This window comes from Leucopleurus acutus, assembly GCF_964270905.1.
Source record: "Leucopleurus acutus genome assembly, chromosome: 20".
NCBI classification, from domain to species: domain Eukaryota; kingdom Metazoa; phylum Chordata; class Mammalia; order Artiodactyla; family Delphinidae; genus Leucopleurus; species Leucopleurus acutus.
Window position 1 is genome coordinate 45816242 of NC_139162.1, and position 27581 is coordinate 45843822.

The following is a 27581-nucleotide window of genomic DNA, read 5'->3' on the forward strand; positions in this document are numbered from 1 at the left end:
ATCCGCCTGTCAATGCAGGGGACACAGGTTTGTTGATCCCTACTCCGGGAAGATCCCACATACCGTGGAGCAACTAAGCCCAACTAAGCCTGCACTCTAGAGCCCATGAGCCACAACTACCGAAGCCTGCATGCCTAGAGCCCGTGCTCCGCAACAAGAGAAGCCACCGCAACAAGAAGCCCACGCACCGCAACGAAGAGTAGCCCCTGCTCACCGTAACTAGAGGAAGCCCGCATGCAGCAACGAAGACCCAACACAGCCAAAATAAAATAAATAAAAAATTAATTGGGCTTCCCTGGTGGCGCAGTGGTTGAGAGTCCACCTGCCGATGCAGGGGACACGGGTTCGTGCCCTGGTCTGGGAGGATCCCACATGCTGCGGAGCGGCTAGGCCCGTGAGCCATGGCCGCTGAGCCTGCACGTCCGGAGCCTGTGCTCAGCAACGGGGGAGGCCACAACAGTGAGAGGCCCGCCTACCACAATTAAAAAAAAAAAAAAAATTTAATTAAAAACAAGGGAAAAAAATCGTAAAAAAAAAAATTTTGGTCATACCACGTTTTTTTTTTTTAATGACCCACTTTGGCATCCATGATTTTTTTTTTTATTTAAAAATAAATTGGAACAAAAAGACAATAAGCCCTCCTTTCCTTGACCCTTCGTAGAAATCCCTTCAGGCCAAAAGGCCACATTCTATACAGACATACCTCCTGTTATTGCACTTCGCAGATACTGCAGGGGTTTATTCGGGTTTTGTTTTTTGTTTTTTTACAAATTGAAGATCTGTGGCAACCCTGCGTTGTCAGATGATGGTTAGCATTTAAAGTTTTTTTTAAAGAAGATGTTGGGGGTAGGAGTTTATTAATTAATTTATTTATTTTTGCTGTGTTGGGTCTTCGTTTCTGTGCGAGGGCTTTCTTTAATTGCGGCGAGCGGGGGCCTCTCACTATCGCGGCCTCTCACTATTGTGGCCTCTCTTGTTGCGGAGCACAGGCTCCAGATGCGCAGGCTCAGTAGTTGTGGCTCATGGGGCCTAGATGCTCCACAGCATGTGGGATCTTCCCAGACCAGGGCTCGAACCCGTGTCCTCTGCATTAGCAGGCAGATTCTCAACCACTGCGCCACCAGGGAAGCCCTAAAGTATTTTTAAATTAAGGTATATACATTGGTTTTTTTTAGACACAATGCAATTGCACACTTAGTAGACTATAGTGTAAACATAAGTGTTATATGCACCGGGAAATCAAAAAATTCATGTGACTTTATTGTGATATTTGCTTTGTTGTGGTAGTCTGGAACTGAACACACAATATCTTGGAGGGATGACTGTACATTGGGGGAAAGGCTTGTGTCCATTAGGGCTTAGAAATCTATCCCAGAAGCAATTGGGTAAATACCTCATCCAGTTTCCCCCAGCCTCTCTGGTCCATGGTAGACGTTGCTCATGGATTCTGGCATTCTCCCTGCCAAGCCTTCCGGGCAACCTGGTGTTCCCAGGCCCTCACTGTGGTTGACTCAGAGTTGGTGAACAGGTGCCATATCCCAGACAAACTGGGACACCCGCCCCCGTTTCCCAAGCCCCCCACCTCCCCAGTGCTCCGCAAGAGCCTGTGGTCCAGGGAAAGAGGGCCTAGACATTGGGAAGAGACTCTCCGCCCACCACCCCCCTCCAGGTGTGCAACAGCAGGCAGGTCACTTAACTCCTTCGAACCTCCGGTTTCCTCACCTGTAAGATGGGTGGATGTGAGGATCACATGAGATCATAGATGTCAGGTTGCCCATGAGAAGTGGTGGCCACCTCTGCCCACCTACCTGTGTCCTCGTTCCTCCTTAGTAGTTGGTGGCTCTTCCATACACCACCCTGCCACCCCACGAGCAACTCTCAGGTCACTCATGTATCTCTTTGGATTCAGGAACCTCAGACCCACTAATGCCTGTGGCCTTTCTCTACCTGCTTGAACAAGAGTTGTCTCTCCTTCATGTGAAGGAAAAAAGTAGTGTGTTTGGATTTTAAAAGAAACTGTCGGGAATCACTTCACTTTTTTTTGTTTGTTTTTGCCGTGCCATGTGGTATGTGGAATATTAGTTCCCTGACCAGGGATCGAATTTGCACCCCCTGTATTGGAAGCGCAGAGTCTTAACCACTGGACCTCCAGGGAAGTCTGGGAATCACTTTTAAATAATTCTACTGTAGTAGGAAGATCATGAAGTGAATTCTCCTGACACCATCAAGGCCAGTCGAGTTTTCGCAGGTTTTTCATAGTGTATATGTTTTTGATGCAGAAGTTATCTCTGTGACTCACTTCTGCCAGAATTTGTCCTGTACTGTCTTGTGGTTTGGGAGGCCCTGTGTCTCCACTTGCTCCTGGCAGATTGACAGCATGGGGCCTTGCGGCGCTCTTTGTCTGCCGGTGGTGTCTTGTCTCCCTTCTGTACTTTTCCGGGTTATGATGCTGCTGTTCCAGTCTGGGCAGCCACCTCCTACCACGCCACTATGGCCCTTGAAACTAAACTGCCATGTTTTCCACTTTCTAGACCATTTAAAGGCTGACGTTGGTCCTCTTTTCGTTGCAAAAGCTGCCTAACAGTAGGCCAGTAGCCCAGGTGTTCAATGGACATTTCATGGCCTTTGTCATCCTCAGACTGCTAGCATCATTCAGAGGTGGAATGGACTTCTAAAAAATCAACTCAGCAAAGATCTCTACCTCTTCCTGGTCCGTACACTTTAGTAAGGTAGTTTGGTCACTGAATGTGTTTGTCACCAGAAAGGATTTATCTCTATCTCCTGGGTAAAGATCAGGTCAAAGGGGTTGGGAGTTATATAGACTATTTCGAAAATTTGGAATTCTACCCTCATCATTCCTGTGTATGATGCATCTTTCTTCCCCCTAACAGCAAGCCCAGGTTCACCTGGTTGGTGCACCCTCTGGGTGGCAGCTGACCAAAGGGGGCCTCAGGAATTAATTCTGGTTCAGCCTCCGAGATTCTTTCTTGGATGCCTAGTCCCAGGTCATGAAAACAATCACTGGGTGCCCTGCCTGCCACTTCTCCCTACAGTGGCCCACATGGTCTCTGTAAATTTGTAAAAATGCTTGTTCCATTTACATCTGACCTTTCCAAACAAAAGGTCTGGGTGTGAGTAGGTGATGATAGAAGAGGTAAAGCTATACCTTCTGGGATGGGAGTCACACCGATTTCGTGTCCTCGGAGGGAGAATAACAACCTGGCACCTGGCAAGGGAACACCTCAGACCCCAGGAGGTGTGGGGGGTGGGGAAGGAGGGGTGTAATCAGTGCTCTTTGTGCCCTCTAGATCCAACAGTGCAGCCTGCCAATCCCTCACCTGGTCCGCCTGAGCCCTGCAGCAGGCAGTGTGACGCATAGACGCAGCCAGTCCTGAACCATTCTGCTATACCCAATGCCATCAGCAGCAACGCCTGAATGTGGGCCCCACCCATAGACGTTTACAAACACATGGACCTGCTCAGCTTTGTTCTAATCTGGCTGATAAAAGCACACACTTCTGATGCCAAGCAGCTCCGGGCTATGCCATGTATGGCAATTGAGGCCACAGCTACTCATGGCACTGCCCGTGTGGCTTAACCAAACCAGTGCAGTGGTGTTCCAAGTCAAGTTTAATAACAAGTCCTGAACTGGAGTGCCTTGTGCCCAGTACTCTGTGTGTTTGCATGTGGGAAAGAACAAGTCACAATGTCTCTCCATTGGGCATGAGGGCCTGCTCTGGGGCCTTGTAATTATTGGCAGTGACACCAAATATCAACAGGTCAGTCTGAACTCCCTTGTGGGGTTCCTAATGGATAAGAGACTAGCCTTTGATTACATCCTGGCTGCCTGAAATAAGCCCTGCATGGTCACAGCTTGATGAGTCCAGGACACTGGATGGCAGGTTGGCCTCATCAGCGGGAGTCACTGCTACTTGGAGTCCTGCTGACAGTAATTAAATGCCGTCTGAGACAAACTGTTGTTTGTTTCCCCGTCTCCCTTGCAGCTGGATGTGACCAGGTGTCTAAATCCAGACTGAAGGGATGTGTGCTGCCTCCAGGTCGGGTCCTTAAAAGGAAGCGGTGTGCCCTTTTCCTTCCTGAGAACCCGATGGTGGGGGCCAGGCTCCCCATAGGCCCAGGGAAGACATCCTGGAGGAATGCAGAGCACCCAGACAGAGGGAGCCCGGTCCCTGGATGATCTTGCAGAGTCACCCACTCACCTGCTCTGGACTCCCACCAGCTCAGGTTTTCGTGGGAGAGAAAAGTGACGCTCTCTTGTTAAGCCTCTGTCTTCAGAGACTCTGAAAGCTGCCACATCCTTAATATAATATAGGAGCGAATAACCGGGGATCTGAAGGACCAGGCCAAGGTCTCCCTGGACCCATTCACTCACTCACCCCACAATTTTATTTAGCACAGCAGTGAAGAGCTACTACTTCCTCTTGAGTCTGGAAGGTCTCACACTGCTGTCCCACAACCTACTAGCCCAGTGTCCCACTGTACCTTTTAGGGCTCAACTACATATAACATGGGGATCCTATTGCCAGTTTCATAAGGAATCATGAGACTGTGTTTGTGAATCATAATAAAAACTAACACTTATCAAGTATCTATTTACCTTGTCCCAGGCACGCTCTGTGCAAAACCATGTACCTTATGAGGTAAGTTCCATTTGACAGAGGAGGACAATGAGGGCCAGACTGACTAACTTAATGTCCACAGAACAGTAAGGGGTAGAGCAAGGATTCACCTGTAAGCAGACTGACCTCCAGAACCCAAACTCGTAGCCACTCTAAGCTTGCTCTAACCTGCCGTTGCCACACTGCCCGGCATCAGGTAACCTAATTCACCAAATGATAGGGAGCACCAACTCTGAGCCACACCGTTCCAGGCGCTGAGCAAAGCAACGAAGCTCCCACCCTCCTGAATTTATGTTCTGCCGGGGGAGACAGGCACTTTCTCTCATATCCTGCACACGGTTGTCGGCAAAACCACAATCACTGTTCACCTCCTCTTCTCACTCAGAGTAAAGACCAAAGATCTTTGATTTACAAGACACTCCACCACCCACCCCAACCATCCCTCCTCTTCTACCTCTCTCCCTCCAGCTCTTCAGATACACAGGTACATTCCTGCCTCAGGGCCTTTGCACTTGCCACTCCCTCTGCCTAGCTATGCCTCCGTGTTCTTACATGGCTTGTTTTCTCACCTTCAGATCTGTACTCAGAAAGGCTTCAGTGAGGCTTCCCTGGTAACTATCTGAAATCCAGTGTCTCCCAAACGTACTACATAGTTATTCCTTGGTCCCCCTTCTTGCTGTATTTCTCTTCTTAACACATATTACTTTTAAAAAAAAAAAGAGTTCATTGAGTTATAAGTTACATAAAACCCATTTCAAATATACAATTCAGTGATTTTTAATAATTTTACCAGGCGGTGCAACTATCACCATAAATCTGTTTTAGAACATTTTTATCCCCTTCCCCCCAGTAAGATCCCTCATGGCCATTTACAGCTAATCGCCATTCCCACACTCAGCTCCCAGCAACCACTAATCTACTTTGTCTCTCTAATTGCCTTTTCTGAATACTTCATGTGAATGATATCATACAACATGCAGTCTCTTGTGTCTGGCTTCTTTCACCCAGCATAATGTTTTTGAGGTTTATGTAGCTGTAGCGTATGTCGGGAGTTCATTCCTTTTTATTGCTGAATAGTATTCCATCGTATGGATAGATATATCACATTTTGTATATCTCTTCACCAACTGACGGACAGTTTTGTTTCCAGCTTTTACTAACATACTCTACATTTCACCTTGTTCCCGGCACTAGAATGTCAATTCCACGGGGCTGGAATTTTTGCTGGTTTTGTTCAGCTCTGTGTCCCCAGAACTTGAACTGTGCTGGACACATGGTAGGTACTCAATAAATATATGCTGAAGGAACACGTGAGAATAAAGATAACCTCAGAGAGTGGTAAGCAAGGGCTATCTACGCTGGCCACGAGGCAGGGGAAAGGGGATGGAGTGACGAGGCTCCGTGGAGCCAGCAGTCAGGGCAGTCTCCTCTAGGGAATGGACTTTGGAGCAGAGACCTGAACGCATAAGGCTGATTACTACACGTTCGTCATCATCCGCAGGCCTCAGCTACCTGCTCCTGCCTAAATGCCAGCCTTGCCTGCCACTCCTGCAGGTCCAGGCAGCCAACTTGGCAGCAGGGCTGGGCTGGAGAGGGACTTGCAAGGACTAGCCTCACAGCCATCGGAACAGATGACGCAGGCCCCAGCTCCTCCCTGGGCCTAACCTGGGCCCTGCGCAGTGTGGGGAGGGAAGGCTGGGCTCGCCTGGCTGCCCCTTCTGCTGAGTGACCCCCAGGGTGAGACAAAGGGGTCAGGCACAGCCTTGGACCTGAGCTACACTGCCTGGGTTCGAATCTCAGTTCTAGCCTGTTCACAAGGAGCTAACTTTGTCCGTCATCTTAACTGGTCCCTCAGTTTTCTCATCTGTAAAATAGGGATAGCAACCATAGCTACCTTTTACTTAAAAGCCAAACATCATTTTATAAGCACTTACTCCTTGTAACTGTGTGCAGGCATGGTTGTGGGAAACTAATCCATTTGATTCTTACAACAGCTCCATATGGTAGCTGTTCTTTACAGATGAGGAAACTGAGGCCCAGAGAGGGGGAGTAACTTTCCCCAGATCACTCTGCTACTAAGTAATACAGATGGGCTTCCAATCAGCAGACTGGTTCGAAGTGCATGCTCTTCACCCCTTCAGACACTGCTTCTCACCAAGCCAAAGGCATTGTCATAGTGAGTTAATGTATCTGAAGCCCTTGGAACAGCAGCCCAGCATGTAGTAAGTACACAAGGAGTGTCAGTATTATCACAGAGGGCATGGGGAGGCACCCTCCCTCTCATTTCTTCAAAAGCAAGGATCTGACCCTTTTAGGGGAAGCTGATAACAGCTCTAGCCCCTCAAATCTGCAACTGCCCACACATTCCTCCCCCAGCCCCACCCACCACTCACTTGCCAAGGCTCACTGGGTGGGTGGTGGTGTGGGGGAGACATAAGTTAACTGTCCACCCTCCCCATTTCCCAGAGGACCAGTTGGGCGGTGCTGGGGAGGGGCTGTGAGTCAGGGCTAAGGACTCTGAACAAAGGTCTCGGGTAGGGCTCCTCAGAACTTCCGGGGCTGGCCCACTGCCTCTCCCCAAGGCCGGTCCTCTGCCTTTGGCCGTGCAGACATACCTTCTCTCAGCACCATGGAGGTCGACCGGTCGGCAGGTGCGCTCCTGGGGAGTGGGGAGCTTGAGGGGCAGGGGGCCAGACTCAAACCCAGGGACTGCCTCCAACGGGGCATTCCCTGCGCTTGCACCAACGCACCCAATTTCTCTTCTCTCTGCAGCCCTGGAGTCCACCTCCAAGAAGCCCCACGGGGCAGGCCAGGTGGGAGACCCCAAGCACGCCCCCGACAAAGTTGAGGGAGCTGATAACCCGAAGGTAAGTCACTTCATTCTTAGGAGGGTGTTTTTGACCCCAGGGTCCCGCTAGGTCTGGGGCCTCCGACATGGGGGAATGGGAGCTGGGAAAGGGGTCCCTGGCCTCACTGCCATGCCTCCGACTAGCATCAGCACGGCCACGGCCACGGCCACGGTCACAGCCACGGCCACGGCCACGGCCACGGCCACGGCCACGGCCACGGTCACGGAAGCTCCTCAGGTTCCGGCAGCAGCTCCAGCGACTCAGAAAATGAGGCGAAGGTAAGAGGCTTACCCCTCACTAGCGGGTGCCGGCGCCCCAGCCCGGAATTCGGGCCGACGTCTCACAGGCGAACCCTCTCTCTCCTCTCCCTCCCCCACCGCCCTCCGCCCCACAGCCCAGCGCTGCCGGCTCCGAGCTGTACAAAAGCGCCCCGGGCAAGGTCAAGAAGTCCAAGGTGAAAAAGGAGAAGAAGAAGGAGGAGAAGAAGGAGGAGAAGAAGGAAGAGAAGAAGGAGGAGAAGAAGGAGGGCAAGAAGAAGGAGGGGAAGAAGGAGGCTTCCCACTAACGGGCCTCTCCGGGGCTCATTAAACCTTCTCTCGGCCTCCAGGTTGCCTTTTGTCCCCCGCCCTTCCCCATCCCCCTTCTCGGACCGGGCCTGCCCCCTGCTGGGCACCGCGCGCCAAGGAGAGGCTGCCCACGCCGTGCCCATTACGGTTTATTGTTTCTGGAACAGTGGCCGCACTGCTGGGGGGCGGCCTGTGCAGCTGGAGATCTCAGCACCTCGGCGAGGATGGGGAGGGAGGGACTCGGGCGGCGGGGTGGACCCTGTGGCCGGCAGGTGGCCGGGAGATGAGCGCGGCAGCGCGGTGGCCACCGGAAGCAGCAGCTGGAGGCGTTGTGGGGCCGTCCTCACCGCACCAGGTGGAAGGTGAGCCAGTACATGAGCAGGGGCTGCGCCGCCGCCACGGCCATGGTCAGGTACATGCGCAGCTGGTTCCGCGCCCCACGCACCGGGATGCCCTCGGCCGCCGCCTCGGCCAGGATCTTCAGCCGCAGCGTCCGGATCTGGGCGGGGGAGGGGTTCACTCTTGAGCCCGCACTCCTTCCAGACTCCAGTTTCCCCACCCCTCCATAGGGCAGCTGGGCTCAAGTCTCTGCTCTTGAGGAACCTTGGTTTCTCCCAAATCTCCTAACACACGTGGAGGACCTGCTCCTCCTCCCAGGCCTTGGGAGAAAATGTGAGGGTTCCAAACTCAAACGCTAGGCGAGGCCTCTTAAGTGAGTGAGGTGAGGAAATTCACTGTGAATACTCCACCTGAGGGGATGGCCAGGCTTGGCCCTTTGGCCGCCACCAGCTTGTGTTGACCCTTGACAATTTTTCAGCACAAGCCAGAAATGCCTTCTTTTTCTTCTTAACTTTTTTCCCCTCCCCTCCCCCCGCCCAGAATTTTAAATAATGACATCTAAGTCGAAGTTTATCTGAGCAGATCTGGCCCACCAGCCACTAGTTTTTGCCCTCTGCTCCTCACACTGAATCCTCCCAGTACCCTGACGTGCAATTATCATCATCCCCATTTTACAGAAGGGGAAGCAGGTTTAAAGAGAGGAAGTGATCTGCCCAGGATCGAGCGAAGCCTGGGTTCAAACCCAGGCCTGGTGGATCCCAGTGCTCTTAACCAGCACCTCCACTCCAGCTGGATGAACTCTCAGAGAAGCTACTTTGAGGATACTGAGCTCTTTTCATCCCAAAGGAAATTCTGGTAGGAAGCCCATCATGCAAGGCGAGTGGAGTGAGGGTGAGAGCCCACTCTAGCAGCCTGGCTGGCGCCTCCTCTTCCTTCAGGACCCCGCTTGGACACCCCCTCTTCCAGGAAGCTCTCCGGACCCTCAGGCTAGGGCAGCCACTCCAGGGCTCCTCAGTTCACCAGTGTGGGGCCTCTGGTCTAAACTCCCCACCTGACATCCCCTGCTTGGATGCCTCCAGGGACCCCCAACTCTGCCCAGGAGGCCTGTGCCCTGAGTCCCATCCTTCCCTGAGCCCCAGCTCACCATGAACACAAAGATGGACACACAGCACCAGCCCAGCACCAGGTAGTAGCCAATCTTTCCAAAGAGCAGGCCCATGAGGACCCCACCAATCATCCTGTGGGGGAAAGGGGAAGGCTGGTCTGAGGAAGAAGCCCCAGAGCTGGGGGCTGGCGGTGGGAAGGTGGAGGGGGTACTCACCCAACATATTTGTAGCCCAAGAAGGCCACCAGGTCGATAGTGGTGAGGTCTGTGTTGACAGTGACAAGGTAGAGGCTGAGCAGGATGGCCAGCACCTCCAGTGTCAGCCAGGCCAACGCCGAGCTCGCCTGCAGCCCCAGGAGGTCTGGGGAGAACCTGTCAGCACCCAATCTCTGTCATTCAGTTAGCTGGCTCAGACCCTCCCTAAGCATCTGCCTGGGGACAGCCTGTATGGGGGGGGCGGGGCATGCTGAAGACCCGGCAGGGGCCAAGATGGATCTGGGCCCTGTCCTGGAAATCCCATCCCCAGTGACAGCCCAGAAAGGTCAGGGCTGGGATGGGGAAAGCACCGGGCAGGGGAGGTGTGTGACCCCGTTGGGAGGTGGGTATCAGACACTTGAGCTAAGGCTTGAAGGAGTAAGGAGCTGATTGGGGAAGAAGGACCTTAGTCTCTGCCATATCCCCAGTGCCTCAACAATTAATTGACTCTAATGACAACCGTTTTCCATGCCACAAAGGAAATGAACAGGGGTCTATGAGTGAGAGGTGGGGGCCTGACGCAGGCTGGAGGGTGGAAAGGCTTCCCGGAGGAAGTAACATCGCAGTGGAGACATCATGAGTGAATAGGTGCTCAGCAGGTGATGTAGGGGAGGAACACACTCCCCAGCAAAGGGAACTGATGTACAAAGGCCCTGGGGAGGCAACCCAGGTCCTCTGGAGAAACAGAAGGAGGACCAGAGTGGCACAGCAGAGTGAGGGAGAGGGGCAGGCAGTGCCAGGCTAAGGAGCTGGGGCTTGGTCTGGGGACAGGGGAGCTAGGGACAGCTTCTGAGCGGGGGGGGGACATGGCCAGGCTCACCTCCCAGCCAAGACCTTCCTGCTGGAGTGGGGGTGCAGGGGGTGTGTGTGGGCCGGGCAGCTGGTTAGGGGAGGCCAGGGGAAGGATGGATTTAGTGTCACCCAGCACAGGGTGTGGTGATGGGCTGCACACGGGTGGGAAAGAGGAAAGGGGCAAGGGTGACCCTGAGGGTGACCGTGCGGGCTCTGTCTTGGGCTAACTGGGAACATGGTGGGGCTCTTCTGAGACAGGGGAACCAAGAAACCTTCCTGACTGCCCCTCAGCTCCCCCAAACCCCACACCACTCTGCCTACTCCAGGCCACTCTTACCTATCCTGGGTCCCCAGCGCCAGGCCAGCCACCAAGACGTAGGTGATGAAAGCCATGGCTGTGAGAGGGAGACACACAGACACTAGTCAGCCCAGGGCCTCCGGGCACCTAAACCTCTGCCCGAGACAGGCCCACCCAGAGGAAGGAGGGCACCGGGCTGTGGTGGGTAGGGTGAAACCTGGAATGTAGAGGTCAGGAGCGTTGACATCAAAGCGCGGGGCCACTGGTGTGTCCTGCTGGTACTGCACCTCCCAGTCCTGTGGGGAGGGCGGAGGGGGCAGGCAGGACCAGAGCTGGGCTCCTGGCCCGCCTACAGGCCCTCTCTCGGCCTATCTTCCTGCCTCTCACGCCTGCCCCAGCCTGACCCACCCCTGTCTACAGGCTGCCACCCCGCTCAGATGCTCACCTGGTGCAGGTAGGGGAAGAAGAGCAGACCCAGCTTTTTGCCCACATACATGGTGTCCACAGCGAAGTAATACTTGAGCTTGGTGACGGGGATGAAGCGGTCGATCTGGGGAGGCAGAGCGCCAACCTGAAGCCCTGGCCCCAAGGCCCCTACCTGCCCCCACACCCACCAGCCCGGCCCACTCACGTTCTTATCCACCAGCTCCTTGCCCTGTGCGGCTAGGCTGCTCCCGTAAGCCATGGCCATGTTGGACACAGGATCACCCAGGAAGGCCGACTGGGGCGAGGCGGAGGCTGTAGGGTAGCCCAGGCCGCCAGGCGCCCGCTGGGCCCCATAGCCTCGGCTCTGGGCCGAACTCGTGTCATCAAAAAGCTGGTGGGGGTCAGCCATGCCTGGCTGGGACACAGGTACCCTCCGCTTCGAGGCTGCAGGGGGAGAAGGGTGGGGAGCCTCATTCATTTGGCAGGAGCTCTCCCTCCCACTTCTGCCGCAGTGGGGCACTGGTTTTGCTGTCAGATGGGTTGTCTAGTCAGGTTTGGGTGGCCTCTGCCTGCCTGCCATCCATCCATCCATCCAAATAACAATGATGAGGAGGAGGACGACGATGACAGCTACTATTGTGCTGGGGTTGACTGCACAGCATCCTGTGCTAAGCCTCTTACAAACAAGGTCTCTAGACAGACCTTCTCCCTGCACGTTCCCTCCTACTCATCCAGCTCCAGCCACACCGGCCTCAGTACTCAGTGAACACACCAGGCACATTCCCACCTCAGGGCCTCTTCACTGGCGGTTCCTCTGCCTGAACGCTCTTGCCCCAGACATCCTCAGGGCCCCCTCCTCTCCTCGAGGTCTTGGCTCCGTGGGGCCTTCCCCAGCCATCCTGTCTACAGCTGCATCTCCCTTGGTGCCATCCCCTCATCCCTCTTCCCCACTTCATTTGTATCCACAGAACTCAGCAACAGCTGACATACTAGCTGTTTATTTTATTCACTGCCTGTCTCTCCCACTCAAATTTGAGCCCCCGCCAAGGTAAGGAGCTTTGTCTTGTTTGTGACTGAAGCCCCAGCCCCTAGAACAGGGTTAGAGTAGGTGCTTGATAAAAACCTGATGTAAAAATAAAAATAAATAAATAAATAAAAATAAATTTTTAAAAAGGGCTTCCCTGGTGGTGCAGTGGTTGGGGGTCCGCCTGCCAATGCAGGGGACACGGGTTTGGGCCCTGGTCCGGGAGGATCCCACATGCCGCGGAGCGGCTAGGCCTGTGCACCGTAACTACTGACCAGTGCTCTGGAGCCTGCGAGCCACAACTATTGAGCCCGCGAGCCTGGAGCCCGTGCTCTGCAACAAGAGAAACCACTGCTCCCCGCAACTGGAGAGGGCCTGCGTGCAGCAATGAAGACCCAACGCAGCCAAAAATAAATAAAAATAAAAATAAATTTTAAAACCTGATGAATGAATAAATGGCCATGCCCATTTTACAGATGTGGAAACCGAGGCTCAGACAGGCTAAATGACTTGTGCAAAGGGCCAAAATGAGGGAGTGACAGAGCAGGATTCCAGCCCAGGTCACCGTGTTAAATATTGTAATAATTAAACCCCAGCTGAGCACTTAAACCACACACCAGGCCATGTTCTAAACACTGTGGATTAACTCATTTAATCCTCACAACAATCCATTTTGTGTTGGTGAGACTATCATCCCATTTTACAGATGGGAACCGTGAGCCCCAAAGAGGCTCAGGCCCTTGCCCAGAGTCATACAGATGGTGTGAAGCAGAGCCGGGTTTCAAGTTTTCAAAAGATCCCTCCATTTCTTGTGGGGAACAGACTGGGAAGGCGGGGACAATATGAGGGGAGGGGAGGGGAGGGGAGGGGAGGGGGGAGGAAGCTGCTGAGGTGGTCCAGGTGGGAGAACAGGATGGGGCCGGCAGGGGTGGGGTGGGGAGGGGAGGGGCTGCTTCTGGCAAATTTTGGAGGTAGGAGAGGCAGGATTGCTGGAGGTGTGCTTGGCTGCGGTAGGATAAGGAAGATGAAGGAATTCACGCTGTCTTCCCAGATTCTGGTCTGAGTGATCAAGTGGATGGGAGTGCTGTCTACTGAGATGGGGAATATGGAGAGAGCAGATTTGAACCCAGCACTCAGGCTCCAGTACCCTGACCAATAAGCCATGCCACCGCAGCAAACGTTTACTGAGCTCCTCCTCTGTGCCAGGCGCCACAGTGGGAACAGGGTGGTAGGATTACAATGGGATGCGGAAGAGGAAATCACATAATCCATGTCGTGACTTTCTCTGCACCTCAGTTTTCTCCTCTGCAGGATGGTGTCAACACTCCAGGGCAAAGTGACATAAACTCCTCACCCCCTGGCCTGGCCCATAAAGAAGTGGTCAATCCCGTCACCTATTATCAATAACTAGCCCCTCGACTCTTCCTCTTCATTATTTGTGGCCTGAAAACAGACCCAGGTAGTCCTCTACCCCAGAGCAAGCCGCACTGGTCCCAGCCCACTTGTCCCCAAAGCACCACTTCTCTTTTCCCTCTCCCACTTCTGGCCAAAGGGCTGGCTTCCTGAAAGCTTTAGTGTAAGCACTTCCTCCCTCTTTGTTGCCCCCTCAGCCCTTGGCATTTGGGGTTCTGCTCTCACCGGTCCCCTAAATGCCTCTGCATTACCAGGCCAAGGCCGTTATTCCACTCTCCTCAGACTCAAGCTCCTCGGCAGCACTGAGGCCCTTGCTCCAACTGCCAACCTCCAACTCTCTGCTCTCTTGGCTTCTGAGACACTGTACTACCTCTTTCTCTTTCCTGTCGGAGCCCCACAAACATCGACTGAGCACCTCTGTGGGTTAGGCTGTGCTGCGGGTGAGGTGGATACAGCAGTGAACCAAAAGGGAGAAACTCATGGAGCTGATGTTCTGATCGGTTCTTCTCAATCAGTGATTTCTCTCCAGCTCCCTGAATTGTGTGCCCCAATTTTCCACCACCCTTACCCTTGTCTTCTCTCTCTCAACTAGGGCAATCTCACCACACCCATGGCTTTCACAGCCACCCACCCTGTGCCCTGGGCTGTCTCTAGCCACCACTTCCTGCCAAGGCCCCAGGGCCTTTACCTCTGACATCAGTTCTCACCCATCTGGTCTCAATGTCACCCTCCCTTCTCAGACTCTGTCATCTTGCACCTGACTTAAATGTCCTCCTACCAGCTTCTCCTGTTCATTCTTAGCCCCAACAACCTCCTTTCCAGTCAGCAGCCAGAATGATCTTTTTAAATGTAAAAGAGAATATTTCATGCCCTCTGCCTAAGATCAGTGCCCACTGCGCTGAGAATAAAATCCAAATGCCTAGGAGGCCCTGCATGACCCAGCCCTGCCAACCACCCTGGTTTGCTACCTCTCCTGGGACTCACTCCACCAGTCACAAGGGCCTCCTCCTCTAGGGCCCTGACCCTGCCAAGCTCCTTGCCCCCTCAGGCTTTTGAACATACAGTGCTCTCACCTTGGAACACCTCCCCACAATTAACACCTGACAATACAGCACTCAGGCCTCAGCTCAAAAGATTCCTTCTCAGAGAGACCTTCCTTACTCCTCAATATAAAGCACTAGCCCCACACTTTTCTTCTCATAACATCCAGTGGTTCTTTTTTCTCTTCCAAGTACTTGTCACAACTTCTGAATCTATATTCATTTGTCTACTTGCTTACTCAGCACAGGCCTCCCACGCTTTTCCCTCGCACCATAAATCCCCTTCCCCGGGTTAATTCCTCATCATTCGATGTTACCTCTTCCAGGAAGCTTCACTGACACGCCTGGGCTGGGTCATGTTTCCTAATCTGGGCTAACACAACACCTCCATCCCTGCCATAACCACTCTGATTGTGCTTCCCCCATCCCAGCCCTGACCCCTCTGCCTGCTCTTCTCTTATCACAGCTCCATCACGCTAGACTGTCGCTGTCTTCTGCTCTGTACTGGTAAGCTCCATGAAGACAGGAACCAGGACTGATGGGCACGGCTGTATCCCCAGCATCGCCCACCACAGGGCCAGTCAGGCATCTTGCAAAGGTTGAGGGAGGAATGCATGCATCATGTCTTAAGGCCTCCTCAACCCCTAGTCAGTTTCCGGCTTATTCCCTTTACAGTCCTAATCACTCCCGAAATTATCCTGCTGCCTAGTTTGCTTCCAAGTTTAGTGTCTGTCTTCCCACTAAACTCTGAGCTGTAAGTTGCCAAGTTGCTGGTTACTACTGGGTACCCAAATTGCAGCACAGGGCCTGGCACAAGGGAGCTGAAGTAAGATATGCTGAATGAATAAATGAGACGCACTCACACTCCCGGAGATGAAGAGGAACTTAAAGAGAGATACAAATTCACAGACATGGGAAAAGGGGATTAACAGCACAATAAACACAGGTTCAAATCTTAAATGAGGGGTAAACACGGCCCTCTGAGATCACGCAGGGCTATGAACGCCTTCCTAAGGTGCGTGGGCAACGGCCCAAGGCCACGGAAGGGTGGGGAGAGGACAGACGGCTAACTGCAAATGAATGAAAGTCGCGTTGTTCTGCACATCACACAATATCCTGCCCAAACTTGTTTTCTTCTAAAGGAATTTCCTAAAGAAGAATCGAATCCAACACGCCCCTACCCGGACCTGGCATCCCTGCGCCGTGCACACCTCGTAGCTCCAGATCCCTGACCTCGTGACCTCCGACCTGCGGCGACCTCGCCAACCGCCGAGGCGGCCCCGCCATGCCCCGCCCTCTTAGCGCCTCGGTCGGCCACGTACGCCACTTACGCTGCCGGGGCGTCCCCGCCGCCGCCAAGCCTGCCGGGTGCATTTTTCGCTGCCGCCGCCGCCGCCACCGCAGCCCCAGCCACGGTTCGAAATGTGCCCGCCCGGCTCCCGTAGCCACGCCTCACCGGCCACACGACAGCCAATGGGCGTCACGATCGCGCAGACGCCACGCCCCCTCACAGAGGCCCAGACAAGCTGGCGGGTAAGAGGCGAAGGCTGGAGGCCGGTGACGTTAGGCGAGAGTCAGGCCTGCAGGGCAAGGAGGGCGGAGCCCGGAACAATCGAAGGAGTAGGCGGTGTCGTGCATGATGGGAAATGTAGGTGTCGAGCGAAGAGGGCGATGGGAAATGGAGTTCTCTATAGACAAACGCTCAATTTGGCTCTTGAGAACACGGGGGAGTGAGAGAAGGGTATGGAGCAGGAGAGGAGAGACCCGTTAGTGTTCCCCAGGGGCTAAGCAGAGTTGTGCGGGCTCTAGCGCTTATACAGTTTTGGCAGACTTTAGGTATTAAAGTGATTATTTAGAGGGAGAAAAGGATATCCAACAAGTTAGGTGGGAAGAACCAGGTGTCTTTCCTCAAGACGTATTGTTAAAAAACAAAATTAGGGACTTCCTTGGCGGTCCAGTGGTTAAGCCTCCGCGCTTCCACTGCAGGGGGCGTGGGTTCCATCCCTAGTTGGGGAAATAAGATCCCACATGCCAGCTTGATGCGGCCAAAACCAAAAAAAAACCCCCCACAAACAAAACAAACCAAAAAAACCCCAAACTAAACCGAGTAAAATTTCTTAAATTAATTTTTTATTGGAGTATAGTTGCTTTACTAAACCGAGTAAATTTGAAGACCTATGGGATTTATTCAAAAATTTATGGGGGCTTCCCTGGTGGCGCGGTGTTTGGGAGTCCGCCTGCCGATGCAGGGTACACGGGTTCGTGCCCCGGTCCGGGAGGATCCCGCGTGCCGCGGAGCGGCTGGGCCCGTGGGCCATGGTCGCTGAGCCTGCGCGTCCGGAGCCTGTGCTCCGCAACGGGAGAGGCCACAGCGGTGAGAGGCCCGCGTACCGCAAAAAAAAAAAAAAAATTATGAATCGGGCGACATCCCATCTAGTAAATAGAACGGAGCTTGAAGGAGTTGTACAAAATGGAGGTTTTTTTATAGAAGGAGGCAAGGAAGTTATTAGCAAGAGAAAAGAAAGAATTATTTCAGGCCAGGTCACCTTCTTTTGGTGGGAGGGTGAGAATCTATCTTATAGAATACCTCTTCTTCCTTTGCGGGGGTAGGGGTGGGGGCGTGGGGAGTGTAGAAATGGTGAGGTCCCACATGACAGATTACCTCGCTGGTGCTGACCAGGAAATTCCAGACTGGCCGATTAAGATTACCTTCCTGGGGAAGGACAAAATTGCAGTTAGGTCAGATGTTAAAATCTAGGTTTGGTATCATGGGCTTTAGCACGAGTGACGCCATTTGGGGTCTGTGGTTTTCTCTTTAACAACATCTTTAGACATTTTCCCAAAAAGTCATAAAAATGTTCCTGTGTTGCAACCTGGTTTCCCTGGTTTGCCAAAAAACATTATAACCCCCAGCAAGTGAGCACACACGGGCACACCTGCAAGTGAGGGGCCCTGAACATTAAGCTACCTTAGTCTCTCCTGTCTCTGCCCTCCATCTCCCCCTTTATCTAACCTGTCTCCCCCTCAGCCTCCCCTTTTCTGTCCCTCAGTCTCCTCCAGTTATCTCAGGCAAAGATAATGGTAGAAATGACTTCTGGGGAGTGATAGCCCTCCGGAAGGATGTCAGCAAGTGACCGTGTCACTGTGGCTTTCCCTTTCCTCTTCTGAGACACTGTCTTTTCTGGGGACCTTGAAGACTGTTCTAGTCTCTCAGTTATGACTCCTGGCTGCACAGTCCTCTAGGCTTCACCATCCAAGCCCCTGTCACTCTGCCTGTGCTTCCCTTATCACAGCCCTGACCCTCTGGGCTGTCAGTCGGTTGAAGTGCGGGGAGCCCCCCCGCGAGGGCAGGGCCCAGGGACTGTCTTGGTCACTGCGTGTCGCCAGCATCACCCAGCAAAGCGCCAGGCACAAATTGAGGGCTGAGCAAAGATTTGGTGAATAGCTAAGGATCCCCACTCTGTGAGGGCACAGGTGACACCTGACCCTGTGGTGTCCCCTTTGTGAGTTAGACAGGGGTTCCCTCCAGGTGGACGCAGCCCCACTCCAGAACGCACGACCTGGCGCGTGGAGCGAGGGCTGGATTTCAGTTTGTCCCCTTGTCCCCTCAGCCACGCGTCCCGGTGCGGCGCACAACCTTCGCAGCCTTGAGCAATGGCCCTGAGGAGTCGGGGAGCGACTCCTCGGTCCGCGAGCCGAAAACAGACTTAGGATTCCCTCTGGCGTAGGGAGCCGCGGCTCCGGGGAGGAAGCAAAGGAAGGAAGGGGGAGGAAAGGAAGAATACCCCCAACCCAAGCATCCCGCCGGTCTCCTGGGTCCGGGAGCGCTGGTCTCCTCCCTCTCGGTCTTCACACCTGGCGGTGGGGCGTGCCTCAGTTTCCTCCACCCCGCCCCTCCCCTTTTTCTTCTTCTTCCTCTTTGGGGCGCCGGTGGCCGCGCGTCAAGCACTCCCGGAACTGAAGCTGGGCGCCTGGCGGTCGGGAGGCAGGGGCCACGTCAGCGGGGCGGCCGGGAGCTTGGCGGGCCGGCCGGCTGCGCCATGCGGCGGGGAGCGCTCCTGGCGGGCGCCCTGGCGGCGTACATCGCTTACCTGGTGCTGGGCGCGCTGCTGGTGGCGCGGCTGGAGCGGCCGCACGAAGACCGCCTCCGAGCTGAGCTGCAGACTCTGCGCCAGCAGCTGCTGCAGCGCAGCCCTTGTGTGGCTGCCCCCGCCCTAGACGCCTTCGTGGAGCGGATGCTGGCGGCAGGACGGCTGGGGCGCGCAGCACTCGCCAACGCCTCGGAGTCCGCCAACGCCTCGGACCCCGCCTGGGACTTCGCCTCGGCGCTCTTCTTCGCCAGCACGCTGGTCACCACCGTGGGTACGTGGTCGCCCTCCCGAACCCCCGACCCGGGACCCCCCGGAGCCCCCGCCTCCCTAGGGACCCAGGAGCCGCCACGAAATACCCTTATCCCGGCGGATCATTCCCGATCTACTCTGAGCCCAGGATCCCCTCAAAACCCCCCAACGAAGACCTGGGACCCACACTCATGGGCTTCTCCACCTTGGGGGGCCTCCATCCATGCCTTTCCTCCCAGTAGGAAATCCACCAGTTCCCTCGGGGACCAGAGCCACCCTCAGAGTACCTTCCGGCGAGCATCTGGGGCCTCATTCCTCTGCCTTAACTCCCTTGGAGACCCGGGTCTGTCCAGTCCCCTCTGGGCCTAGAACTACCCTCAGAGACCTCCTGCGAGAACCCCGGACCCTCTGCCTGAGACCCTCGCCCCATCTGGACTGGGACCTCAGCCACGCTGAGCCAGCTCTCTCTGGCTCAGACCGCCATCCCCTCCAACACTGTCTCCTGGTTCTCCAGATACGTCCTTCTGGGTTGCCCCTTAGGAAGCCTTACCCCAATCTCCTCCTGACCCTGGTGCCCCAGTGAGGACCCTGAGTCTCCAGACCCTCTCCAGGTGCTATCCCTAAAGACCTTACTGCCAGTAGACATCCCTCAGCCAGAACCTGGGGCCCCTATCCCAGACTTCTAGCCCTCTGGACCTAGACCACTCCCCAGCAAGGGGCCCTGCCCTCCTCCTGACCAAGGACCACCCCCACCCTCATACTCCTCTGCAGGTAGCCCTGACTCAGGACACAGGGCCCCTCTTCACGTATCCCACTCCGTCTTAACATCTTTGTATTGAGGAGCCCTCAGTGCAGGGCTTTCCTCCCAATAGGGACACCCTGTTCCCTCTGAACGTGGGACTTCCAGTTCAGCAGCCCCAGCTGTGGAAGTGCGTGAGAAAACTAGAGCACCTTCAGGAAGGGCCGCTGACTCTCCAACCAGAAGCTCCCTAGCCAGGACTCCCACCCCTCCAGTCCCAAAATGGCACCAGCAAAAACCCCTACTGTTTTCCAAGCCAGGGACTCCCCATAGGGACCCCTTTGTTTATCTATGTTGGCCCCCGCATGGATCTGTGTTCCCTGAACACAAACCCATGCCCCCTGCAGTGGAAGTGCGGAGTCCTAACCACTGGACCACCAGGAAATTCTTTGCAGACCTCTTTGAACCTGAGAACCCCTAGCTGAGACTCTCACCACTCTCTGGACCCTGACACCCCTCGTAAGAACCCCAGAACCACCTGAGACCCCAGCGCCCTCCACACACGCTGTCCCTGAGGGCAGAATCGCCCCCCTCCCCAGGATGCCAGTCCAGGGAGCCAGCTCTCTGCACCTGCTACCCCTCCCCCGAGACCCCCTGCCCAACCTGAATTTCCCAAGAAAGAGAACCTCCTGGGGACCTGGGACCCCTTCAGTCTCCTCCAGATGCACAGCTGGGACCTTTCTCTCCACCCCAACCCTGCTGTAGTCTGCTCTGGACCTGAAGTTCTCCCTCCATCAAGGACACTCCAGGCTCTCTGTACCCCAGACCCACCACCACCACTGTCCACTCAAGACCATTACCACTTTCCACCCTTGACACTCTCAGCCAGAACCTGAGACACACACACCCCTCCCATCCTCCCCGTAGCACTGTCTACCCCCATCACGTCCCCTCAGGCATCCTTGGGCTCAGAAGCCCCTTCTGCCTGAGGATTCCCCTTCCAATCCAGAAAACACCCACACTGGTGCCTGTCCCCCTTCTTCCTCTGGACCCAGGACCCCAGCCCCAAACCAGGATTCTTTTCAAACCAGGACACTGGCCTCTGATTTCAGATTACTGACTGGACCCCACAGATCCCCTTCTCTGGACCCCTACAGCCTCAGGTGGGACTGACGCCCCCTCCCAGCCCTACCCGGGAAATCTCTCACCTCAGGGCCCCTCAGACCTGGAAAATCCCTTTGTTGTCAGGCTCTGCTGGTCCTCCCACAGCCCCTCCCCAGCCCCCAAACTTCCTCTTTGCCTCTTTGCTAGGATTTGGATAGGGGAGGTGGCTGGGGCCTGGCTAGCCCAGACTCCTAACTCCCTTCACTGACGGCAATAGCAGGCAGCCTTTGCCTTTTGTGCCCTGTCATCATTGTGTGGGTCAGCAAACCAAGGCCCGGGGCAGCAGGGCTGGGTGCTTCTCACAGACTTCCCAGCTGCTGGCTGGGCCTGCACGACCTGCTCCCCGGCTTCACTCTCCCTCTGTCTCCTCCCAGATCCTGGCTTCGGAGAAGTTGTCCCAGGCAAGACAGGTGAAGAAGCCAAACTCAAGGCAGGCACCGTCTGGGTGATCTCTGATTCTCAGTGTCCTCCCTCATCTGTAAAATGGGGATAATAACACTCCCTGCTTCACAGTAATACCAATACCTGGTAGAGGACTTAACCACATATGGACTTGGACTCACTCAGTACAATAAGCCTTGTGAGGCAGGTACCATTAGCGGTTCTATTTTTCAGCAATAGAAACTGAGGCCCAGAGAGGTTGGACAACTTGCCCAAGGCCACACAGGTAGGAAGTATAGCGTGCAGTTTTGAACTGAGGCTGTCAGGCCTCAGAGTCCCATGCTGTTAACCAACACACCACACTTCCTCTTAGGCTTGCATGAATGAAGGAGGGTGATGTATGTATATTAAAAAAAATTATTCTGACATTCGTTAAAAATGGTAGGTTATTGCAACAGGGGAGAGAGACTGAACTCAATTCTGAATATAGCAAAGACAGCTGGAGAGATTTAGAGCTGAGAGCAGAGTGAAGGGGTCAGTGGATGGAAAATTACCAAGAGGAGCATGGAAGGTAGGGGGATTCTTGCTAAATACTGGCCAAGGGCTTCGATATCAGTGGTGGATGGTGAGGAATCTGATCAGATATCAAGAGTGGGGGGATTCTCCCTAAACCAACTGAGGATTCCTGCTAAAACTGGGCTTAGTCAAGAAGAGGGCTCAGGACTTCCCTGGCGGTCCAGTGGTTTAGACTCTGCGCTTCCAATGCAGGGACGCAGGTTCGATCCCTGGTCAGGGAACTAAGATCCCACATGCCGCGCGGCACAGCCAAAAAAAGGAAAAAAAAGGAAGAGGGCTCAGAGGAGCTGACTAAAATTTGGTCAAGGTGGGAGTCTGTGTCCGTGTGAAGTGCTGGTAATAATAACTGAGACTGACAGAGCCTCAGTTATTATTATTGTTGCTGGTGAAGCCGGGAGCCCTGAATGTATCTGGAGAAATGGAAGACCGTATGTCATTCATAGAGACCTCTCCCACAGCGTCCCTGGTCTTGTCATAGGGCCTAGTCTTCTGAGGAAGACCTGGGGCCTGGAGCTGGTCCAGGCAGCCTTGCTGTGATTGAGGCCAGGGCTGGAGGAGTCGACTCACCTGCAACTGGGAATGGGGGGAGGGAGCGAGCATTACAGTCATGCTAACTATTTCTATGCCCGTGCTAGGTGCTACACCCTGTCCCAACCTGCATTTGAGGAAGGCATTGTTTATGAGGCCATTTTGTAGTACTCTGAGGAAACTGAGGCTCAGAGAGGAGAAGTCACTTGGCCAAGGTGATGCAGGGACCAAATAACAAAGCACCGATTTGGACTTGGCTCTCTTGGAGGTAGCAAGTTGAGGCTCACAACCCCCATTCTATTCTAACTCTACGATTTTTCTGTTTGTGAGGATTTCGTGTCATCTGCAAACCTGTCATTTCAGCTAGGCTGCTGGAGTTTCTCTATCAAAAGCCTTGTATTAATGAAGCTTGGAGCCATAAGTGATAAACCTCAAATAACAGCTGCTTAAATAAGATGGAAGTTTATTTCTTGCTCACATTCAAGGGAGTCAGTCCAAGACCAGGATGGTGCTGCATGGTCAGAGACCTTCGTGTTCCTTCATAACTCCTGGGCACGGTTTCCATTCCCAAGCTCATCTCATGGTCCCAGATGGCTGCTCACCTCCAGCCTTCATATCAGTGTTCCAGGCAGCAGGAGGAGGGAGGAAAGAAGGAAGATACGCATCTCCCTTTCTCTAAGGACACTTCCTGGAAGTTGCCTGCTTCTTTCCTATATACCTCATTGGCCATAAATTATTCCAGAGCCACACCTAGCTGCACTGGAGGAGGGAATGTCTTTATTCCAGGTGGCCACCTATCCAGCAAGAACTAGAGGATCCTTTATTTTTCCCTAGTTTTGTTTTTCTTTTTGCAACAAAATACACATGACATAAAATTTTCTATCTTAACCATTTTTAAGTGTACAGTTCAGTGGTATTAGGTACATTCATATTGTTGTGCAACTATCACCACCATCCATCTCCAGAACTCTTCTTATCACACAAAACTGAATCTATACCCTTATGTACTAACTCCCCATTTGCCCCTCTCCTCAGCTACTGGCAGCCATCGTTCTACCTTCTTTTTCTTTTTTCTTTTTTGTCTGTGTTGGGTCTTTGTTGCTGCGCGTGGGTTTTCTCTAGTTGTGGCGAGCGGTGGCTACTCTTTGTAGTGGTGCGCGGGCTTCTCATTGCTGTGGCTTCTCTTGTTGCAGAGCATGGGCTCTAGGCGCGCGGGCTTCAGTAGCTGTGGCACGCGGGCTCAGTAGTTGTGGCTCGCGGGCTCTGGAGCACAGGTTCAGTAGTTGTGGCACACGGGCTTAGTTGCTCCGTGGCACGTGGGATCTTCCCAGACCAGGGCTCGAACCCGTGTCCCCTGCATTGGCAGGCGGATTCCTAACCACTGCGCCACCAGGGAAGTCCCCGTTCTACTTTCTGCCTCTATGATTTTGACTACACTAGGTACCACATATAAATGGAATCACAGAAGATTTGTCTTTTTGTGACTGACTTATTTCTCTTAGCATAATATCCTTAAGCTTCATCCATGTTGCAGCATGTGTCAGAATTTCCTTCCTTTAAAAGGCTGAATAATATTCCATTGTTTGTATTTACATTTCGTTGATCCGTTTATCCATCTATGGACACTAGGGTTGTTTCCACCTTTTGGCTATTGTGAAGAATGCTGCTATGAACATGGGTGCACAGGTATCTCTTAAAGCCTCTGCTTTCAATTCCTTTGAGTATATAAAAGCCAGGGGATCCTTTTGTATGGAAGAAGGGCTCAGGGGAAAGCCTGCTCGTAATGTGCAATTCTTCCACACTTTCTTACGGGTCACAGGGCTGGATCTGCGGTCTTTTGGGCAAGACATTTTACTGTCAGCATAAACCAGGCCCCTTACCACTCCAGTCATATCTCTGACCCTTTGGTTTGCTTTATTTGGGAAATCAAAAGAGATTTTCAATTACACACTGCCAAAGTGATCCAGTTTCACCCACACCTGAATTCCCCTTTATCGTGTTTCTGTTTGCAGAACTCACACCCACCCTGGCCTTCCTGTGTTCCCACAGTCTCCGGGAGAACAGTGGGGCTTGTCACACCCACTTTAGAGTAGAGGAAACTGAGGCTTTGAGCCAGGGTAAAGCCTGCACCCTTTATTCATTATTTTGACTATCGGTCAAGTGCCCACTCTATGCCAGATACCAGGACTACAGTAGTGAACAAAACAGACAGAAGCCCCTGCCCTCCTGGAGCTGGTACCCTGTGGGGAGCCAGACAGTAACCACATAAATAAACCATACGGTATGCTAGAAGGCGTTCAGTGCTATGAAAACAAACTAAAAAGAAGAGTTGGGTAGGAGGGTGTAACAATTTAAAGTGGTGAGGCTGTCACTGAGAAGGTGACATTTGAGCACACCTGAAGGAGAGGAGTAAGGGAGCCATGTGGATACCTGGGGGATGAGTGTTCCACCAGGAAAGAACAGCCAGTGCAAAGGCCCTGAGGTGGGAGCGTGCTGCCCTGGGTTGTGTAGTGCCCCGTGGGTCACCATAAGGACTTTGTCCTTTTACGTGAGTGAGATGGAGCCATGGGGGGATTCTGAGCAGGGCGGGGACATGACCTGACTCACGTGTTCACAGGGTCCCTCTGGCTGCGTGAGGGGGGAAGGGAGACCAGGCAGGAGGCTGCTGGGTAGACAGGACCAGGATGGAGCTGTGGGGTGGAGTGGGGCGAGTCGGTGGGTTTTGGATCTGTCTGAAGGTTGAGACAACAGACAGAAACTGGGTGTGAGTGACAAGGGAGTCGAGGATGACACCAGGCTCTTGGCCTGAACAGCAGGAAGGGTGGAGGTGCCGTCGCTGGAGATGAGAGATTCTAGGAGAGGTGGGTTCGAGAGTGAAATTAGTCCTTGGTTTAGAGTGGCCACAGACCCCGGAGTGGGTGCCGAGTGGGCAGAAGGATTTCCCCCTCACTCCCACAGGGTACGGGTACACGACGCCGCTGACCGACGGGGGCAAGGCCTTCTCCATCGCCTTTGCGCTCCTGGGCGTGCCGGCCACCATGCTGCTGCTGACCGCCTCGGCCCAGCGCCTGTCCCTGCTGCTCTCCCACGCGCCCCTGTCCTGGCTGAGCCGGCGCTGGGGCTGCCACCCCCCGCAGGCGGCCCGCTGGCACCTGGCGGTCCTGCTGGGGGTCGTGGTGACCATCTGCTTCCTGGTGCCAGCCGCCGTCTTTGCCCACCTTGAGGAGGCCTGGAGCTTCCTGGACGCCTTCTACTTCTGCTTCATCTCTCTGTCCACCATTGGCCTGGGTGACTATGTACCTGGAGAGGCCCCCGGCCAGCCTTACCGGGCCCTCTACAAGGTGCTGGTCACAGGTGAGTGGGGTGGCTGGCCGGGGACCGAGGGCCGGGTCTGAGGGGGACCTGGCCCCAACCCAGGGGGGAGTTGAAAGTCACTGCCCAATCTTTGGGGGTCCTGTAGCCCCACAGCCATGACCTGGAGGTCTGAGTCCACCCATCGCCCTTCTGCCGTCTCTGCAGTCTACCTCTTCCTGGGCCTGGTCACCATGGTGCTCGTGCTGCAGACTTTCCGCCGTGTGTCTGACCTTCATGGCCTCACAGAGCTCATCCTGCTGCCCAATCCATGCCCTACCAGCTTCAACGAGGATGGGGACGATCGGGTGGACATTCTGGGCCGCCAGCCAGAGCCACACCAGCAATTCGCCGCCGGCTTGCACCCTGACTACGCCTCCATCCCCAGGTAGCTGGGGCAGGCGCCGCGAGGCTGCGGACCTGGCCTGCGGCTGAGGGGCCCAAGGGACTGGACTGACAGACTAGCACGTCCACAAGCACATGCAAGTGTTCCTGAGGCCCTGCCTCCGCTATCCGTCTGTCCTTTGTCTTACCTGCCTGAGCACCACCAGGATCCAGGAACCAGCATTGCCTAAGTTTCCCCTGCCCCTCCTCTCACCTCCCTGCACACTCTGTGCTTCCCTGGCTTTCTTACCGTCTCTGTCTTTCCCTCTCACCATCTCTTTGTTTCTCATTCTTTTACGCCATCTGCCACTCACCACCTGCTGATTCTCCCAGGCTCTGGACTTAGACGTCATTTCAGGAGCTAGATCAGTCACTCCACTTTGGCCAAGTGGCCGGCCCTCTCAGAGCCTTGATCTCCTCATCTGTCCAGTAGAAAGAGTATATTCACTCACTCAAAACTCCCTCCTCTGTGCCAACCCATGCTGGGCAGTGCTAGGGACATAGTAGTGTTCCAGATGGTCTGGGCCCTCCTCTCATGGGGCTTGCCATCCTGTAAGGTAGACAGACCTGTCCCCACACAGTGACAGTCCGTAACAGGCAGGACTTCAGTGGGGGGGTGAGGGTGGCGGTGGGCAGAGTGGTCAGGGCTAGGGTGGAGGGAGCACAGGGAATGTACCCAATCCAGCCTGGAAGGTCAGGGAGGGCTTCCTGGAGGAAGGGGCAACTGAACTCAGACCTGAAATCTGAGGAGTAGTCCGGGGAAGAAGGTGTACCTGACTCATTTTCCTCAAGTGTATCCAGGGAGCAAGACACATTCGGAGACTCCTGGGGTAGGCTTGTGTGATAGAATCTTCTTCAGCAGCCTGGCAGGCAGGAAGCTAAGGCACTGCTCTTCGTAAGACACCATTGTAACAGCTGTTCCCGTTTACCAAGGACTAATTACATTAGGTGCACTGGGCTCTGAAGCCAGCCTGCTTGGGCTCAAATCCCAACTCAGTCCTGTCTGTGTCCTTGGGTGGTCACTTTGCCTCTGTGATTCTTGGTTTCCTCATCAGGAAAATGGCAATAACAAAAGATGATTTCACAGAGCCTGCCATATTATTCTGCGATGCTTTCTTTGGCCAGGCCCTGTTCTGGGTACTTTACATATGAGGTAGATAATGATAATATTATCAGTGGACATGGGCATATCGTAAGCATCCTTAAAGGACCATCTTGGGAACTTGGCTTCTTTCTTGAGGGCACTAGAGAGCCATGGAAGGGTTTTGAGCAGGAGAGGGCCATGGTTAGGTTTGGGTTTTAGCTGCTATATGCAGGGGGACACTGAGGCTGGGTGCCCAGGGGAGGCTGGGGCAGGAACAAAGCAGGAGA

The 27581-nt window shown here is 54.1% G+C and overlaps 3 protein-coding genes across 4 annotated transcripts; 2 read left to right on the forward strand and 1 right to left on the reverse strand.

The window, feature by feature from the left end:
- The first annotated feature begins 7143 nt into the window (after positions 1-7143).
- Positions 7144-8090, forward strand: LOC309976678 (immortalization up-regulated protein). The gene is made up of 4 exons (XM_082862410.1): positions 7144-7291; positions 7413-7507; positions 7633-7767; positions 7884-8090. The coding sequence occupies exons 1-4, from the start codon at positions 7270-7272 to the stop codon at positions 8052-8054; spliced, it is 423 nt and encodes a 140-aa protein (XP_082718536.1). The 5' UTR covers positions 7144-7269; the 3' UTR covers positions 8055-8090.
- A 132-nt stretch (positions 8091-8222) lies between these two features.
- Positions 8223-16164, reverse strand: YIF1B (Yip1 interacting factor homolog B, membrane trafficking protein). 2 transcript variants are annotated; one of them, XM_082862451.1, is made up of 8 exons: positions 16079-16164; positions 11476-11714; positions 11290-11394; positions 11062-11140; positions 10884-10941; positions 9716-9871; positions 9539-9632; positions 8223-8554 (listed from the first exon to the last, which is right to left on the reverse strand). In XM_082862451.1, exons 1-8 carry the CDS (start codon positions 16119-16121, stop codon positions 8399-8401), a joined length of 930 nt encoding a protein of 309 aa, XP_082718577.1. In that variant the 5' UTR covers positions 16122-16164; the 3' UTR covers positions 8223-8398. The 2 variants fall into 2 exon arrangements, with proteins under 2 accessions (XP_082718577.1, XP_082718576.1); XM_082862450.1 differs by having other exon boundaries at positions 16070-16130.
- A 2623-nt stretch (positions 16165-18787) lies between these two features.
- KCNK6 (potassium two pore domain channel subfamily K member 6) lies at positions 18788-26218 on the forward strand (the record flags this gene model as incomplete). The annotated part of the gene is made up of 3 exons (XM_082862196.1): positions 18788-19109; positions 25434-25829; positions 25995-26218. The coding sequence occupies 3 exons, from the start codon at positions 18788-18790 to the stop codon at positions 26216-26218; spliced, it is 942 nt and encodes a 313-aa protein (XP_082718322.1).
- Between the last annotated feature and the right edge of the window lie 1363 nt (positions 26219-27581).

Bases quoted from the DNA above. Each gene is read 5' to 3' on its own strand.
- LOC309976678 (XM_082862410.1), top strand. From the start codon at position 7,270: ATGGAGGTCGACCGGTCGGCAG. The intron at 7,292-7,412 runs GTGCGCTCCTGG...TTCTCTCTGCAG, and splicing joins GGAGGTCGACCGGTCGGCAG to CCCTGGAGTCCACCTCCAAG. The intron at 7,508-7,632 runs GTAAGTCACTTC...GCCTCCGACTAG, and splicing joins AGGGAGCTGATAACCCGAAG to CATCAGCACGGCCACGGCCA.
- YIF1B (XM_082862450.1), bottom strand. From the start codon at position 16,121: ATGCACCCGGCAGGCTTGGCGGCGGCGGGGACGCCCCGGCAGCGTAAG. The intron at 11,395-11,475 runs GTGAGTGGGCCG...CTGCCTCCCCAG, and splicing joins AGGAGCTGGTGGATAAGAAC to ATCGACCGCTTCATCCCCGT. The intron at 8,555-9,538 runs GTGAGCTGGGGC...TCCCCCGCCCAG, and splicing joins TGTCCATCTTTGTGTTCATG to ATCCGGACGCTGCGGCTGAA.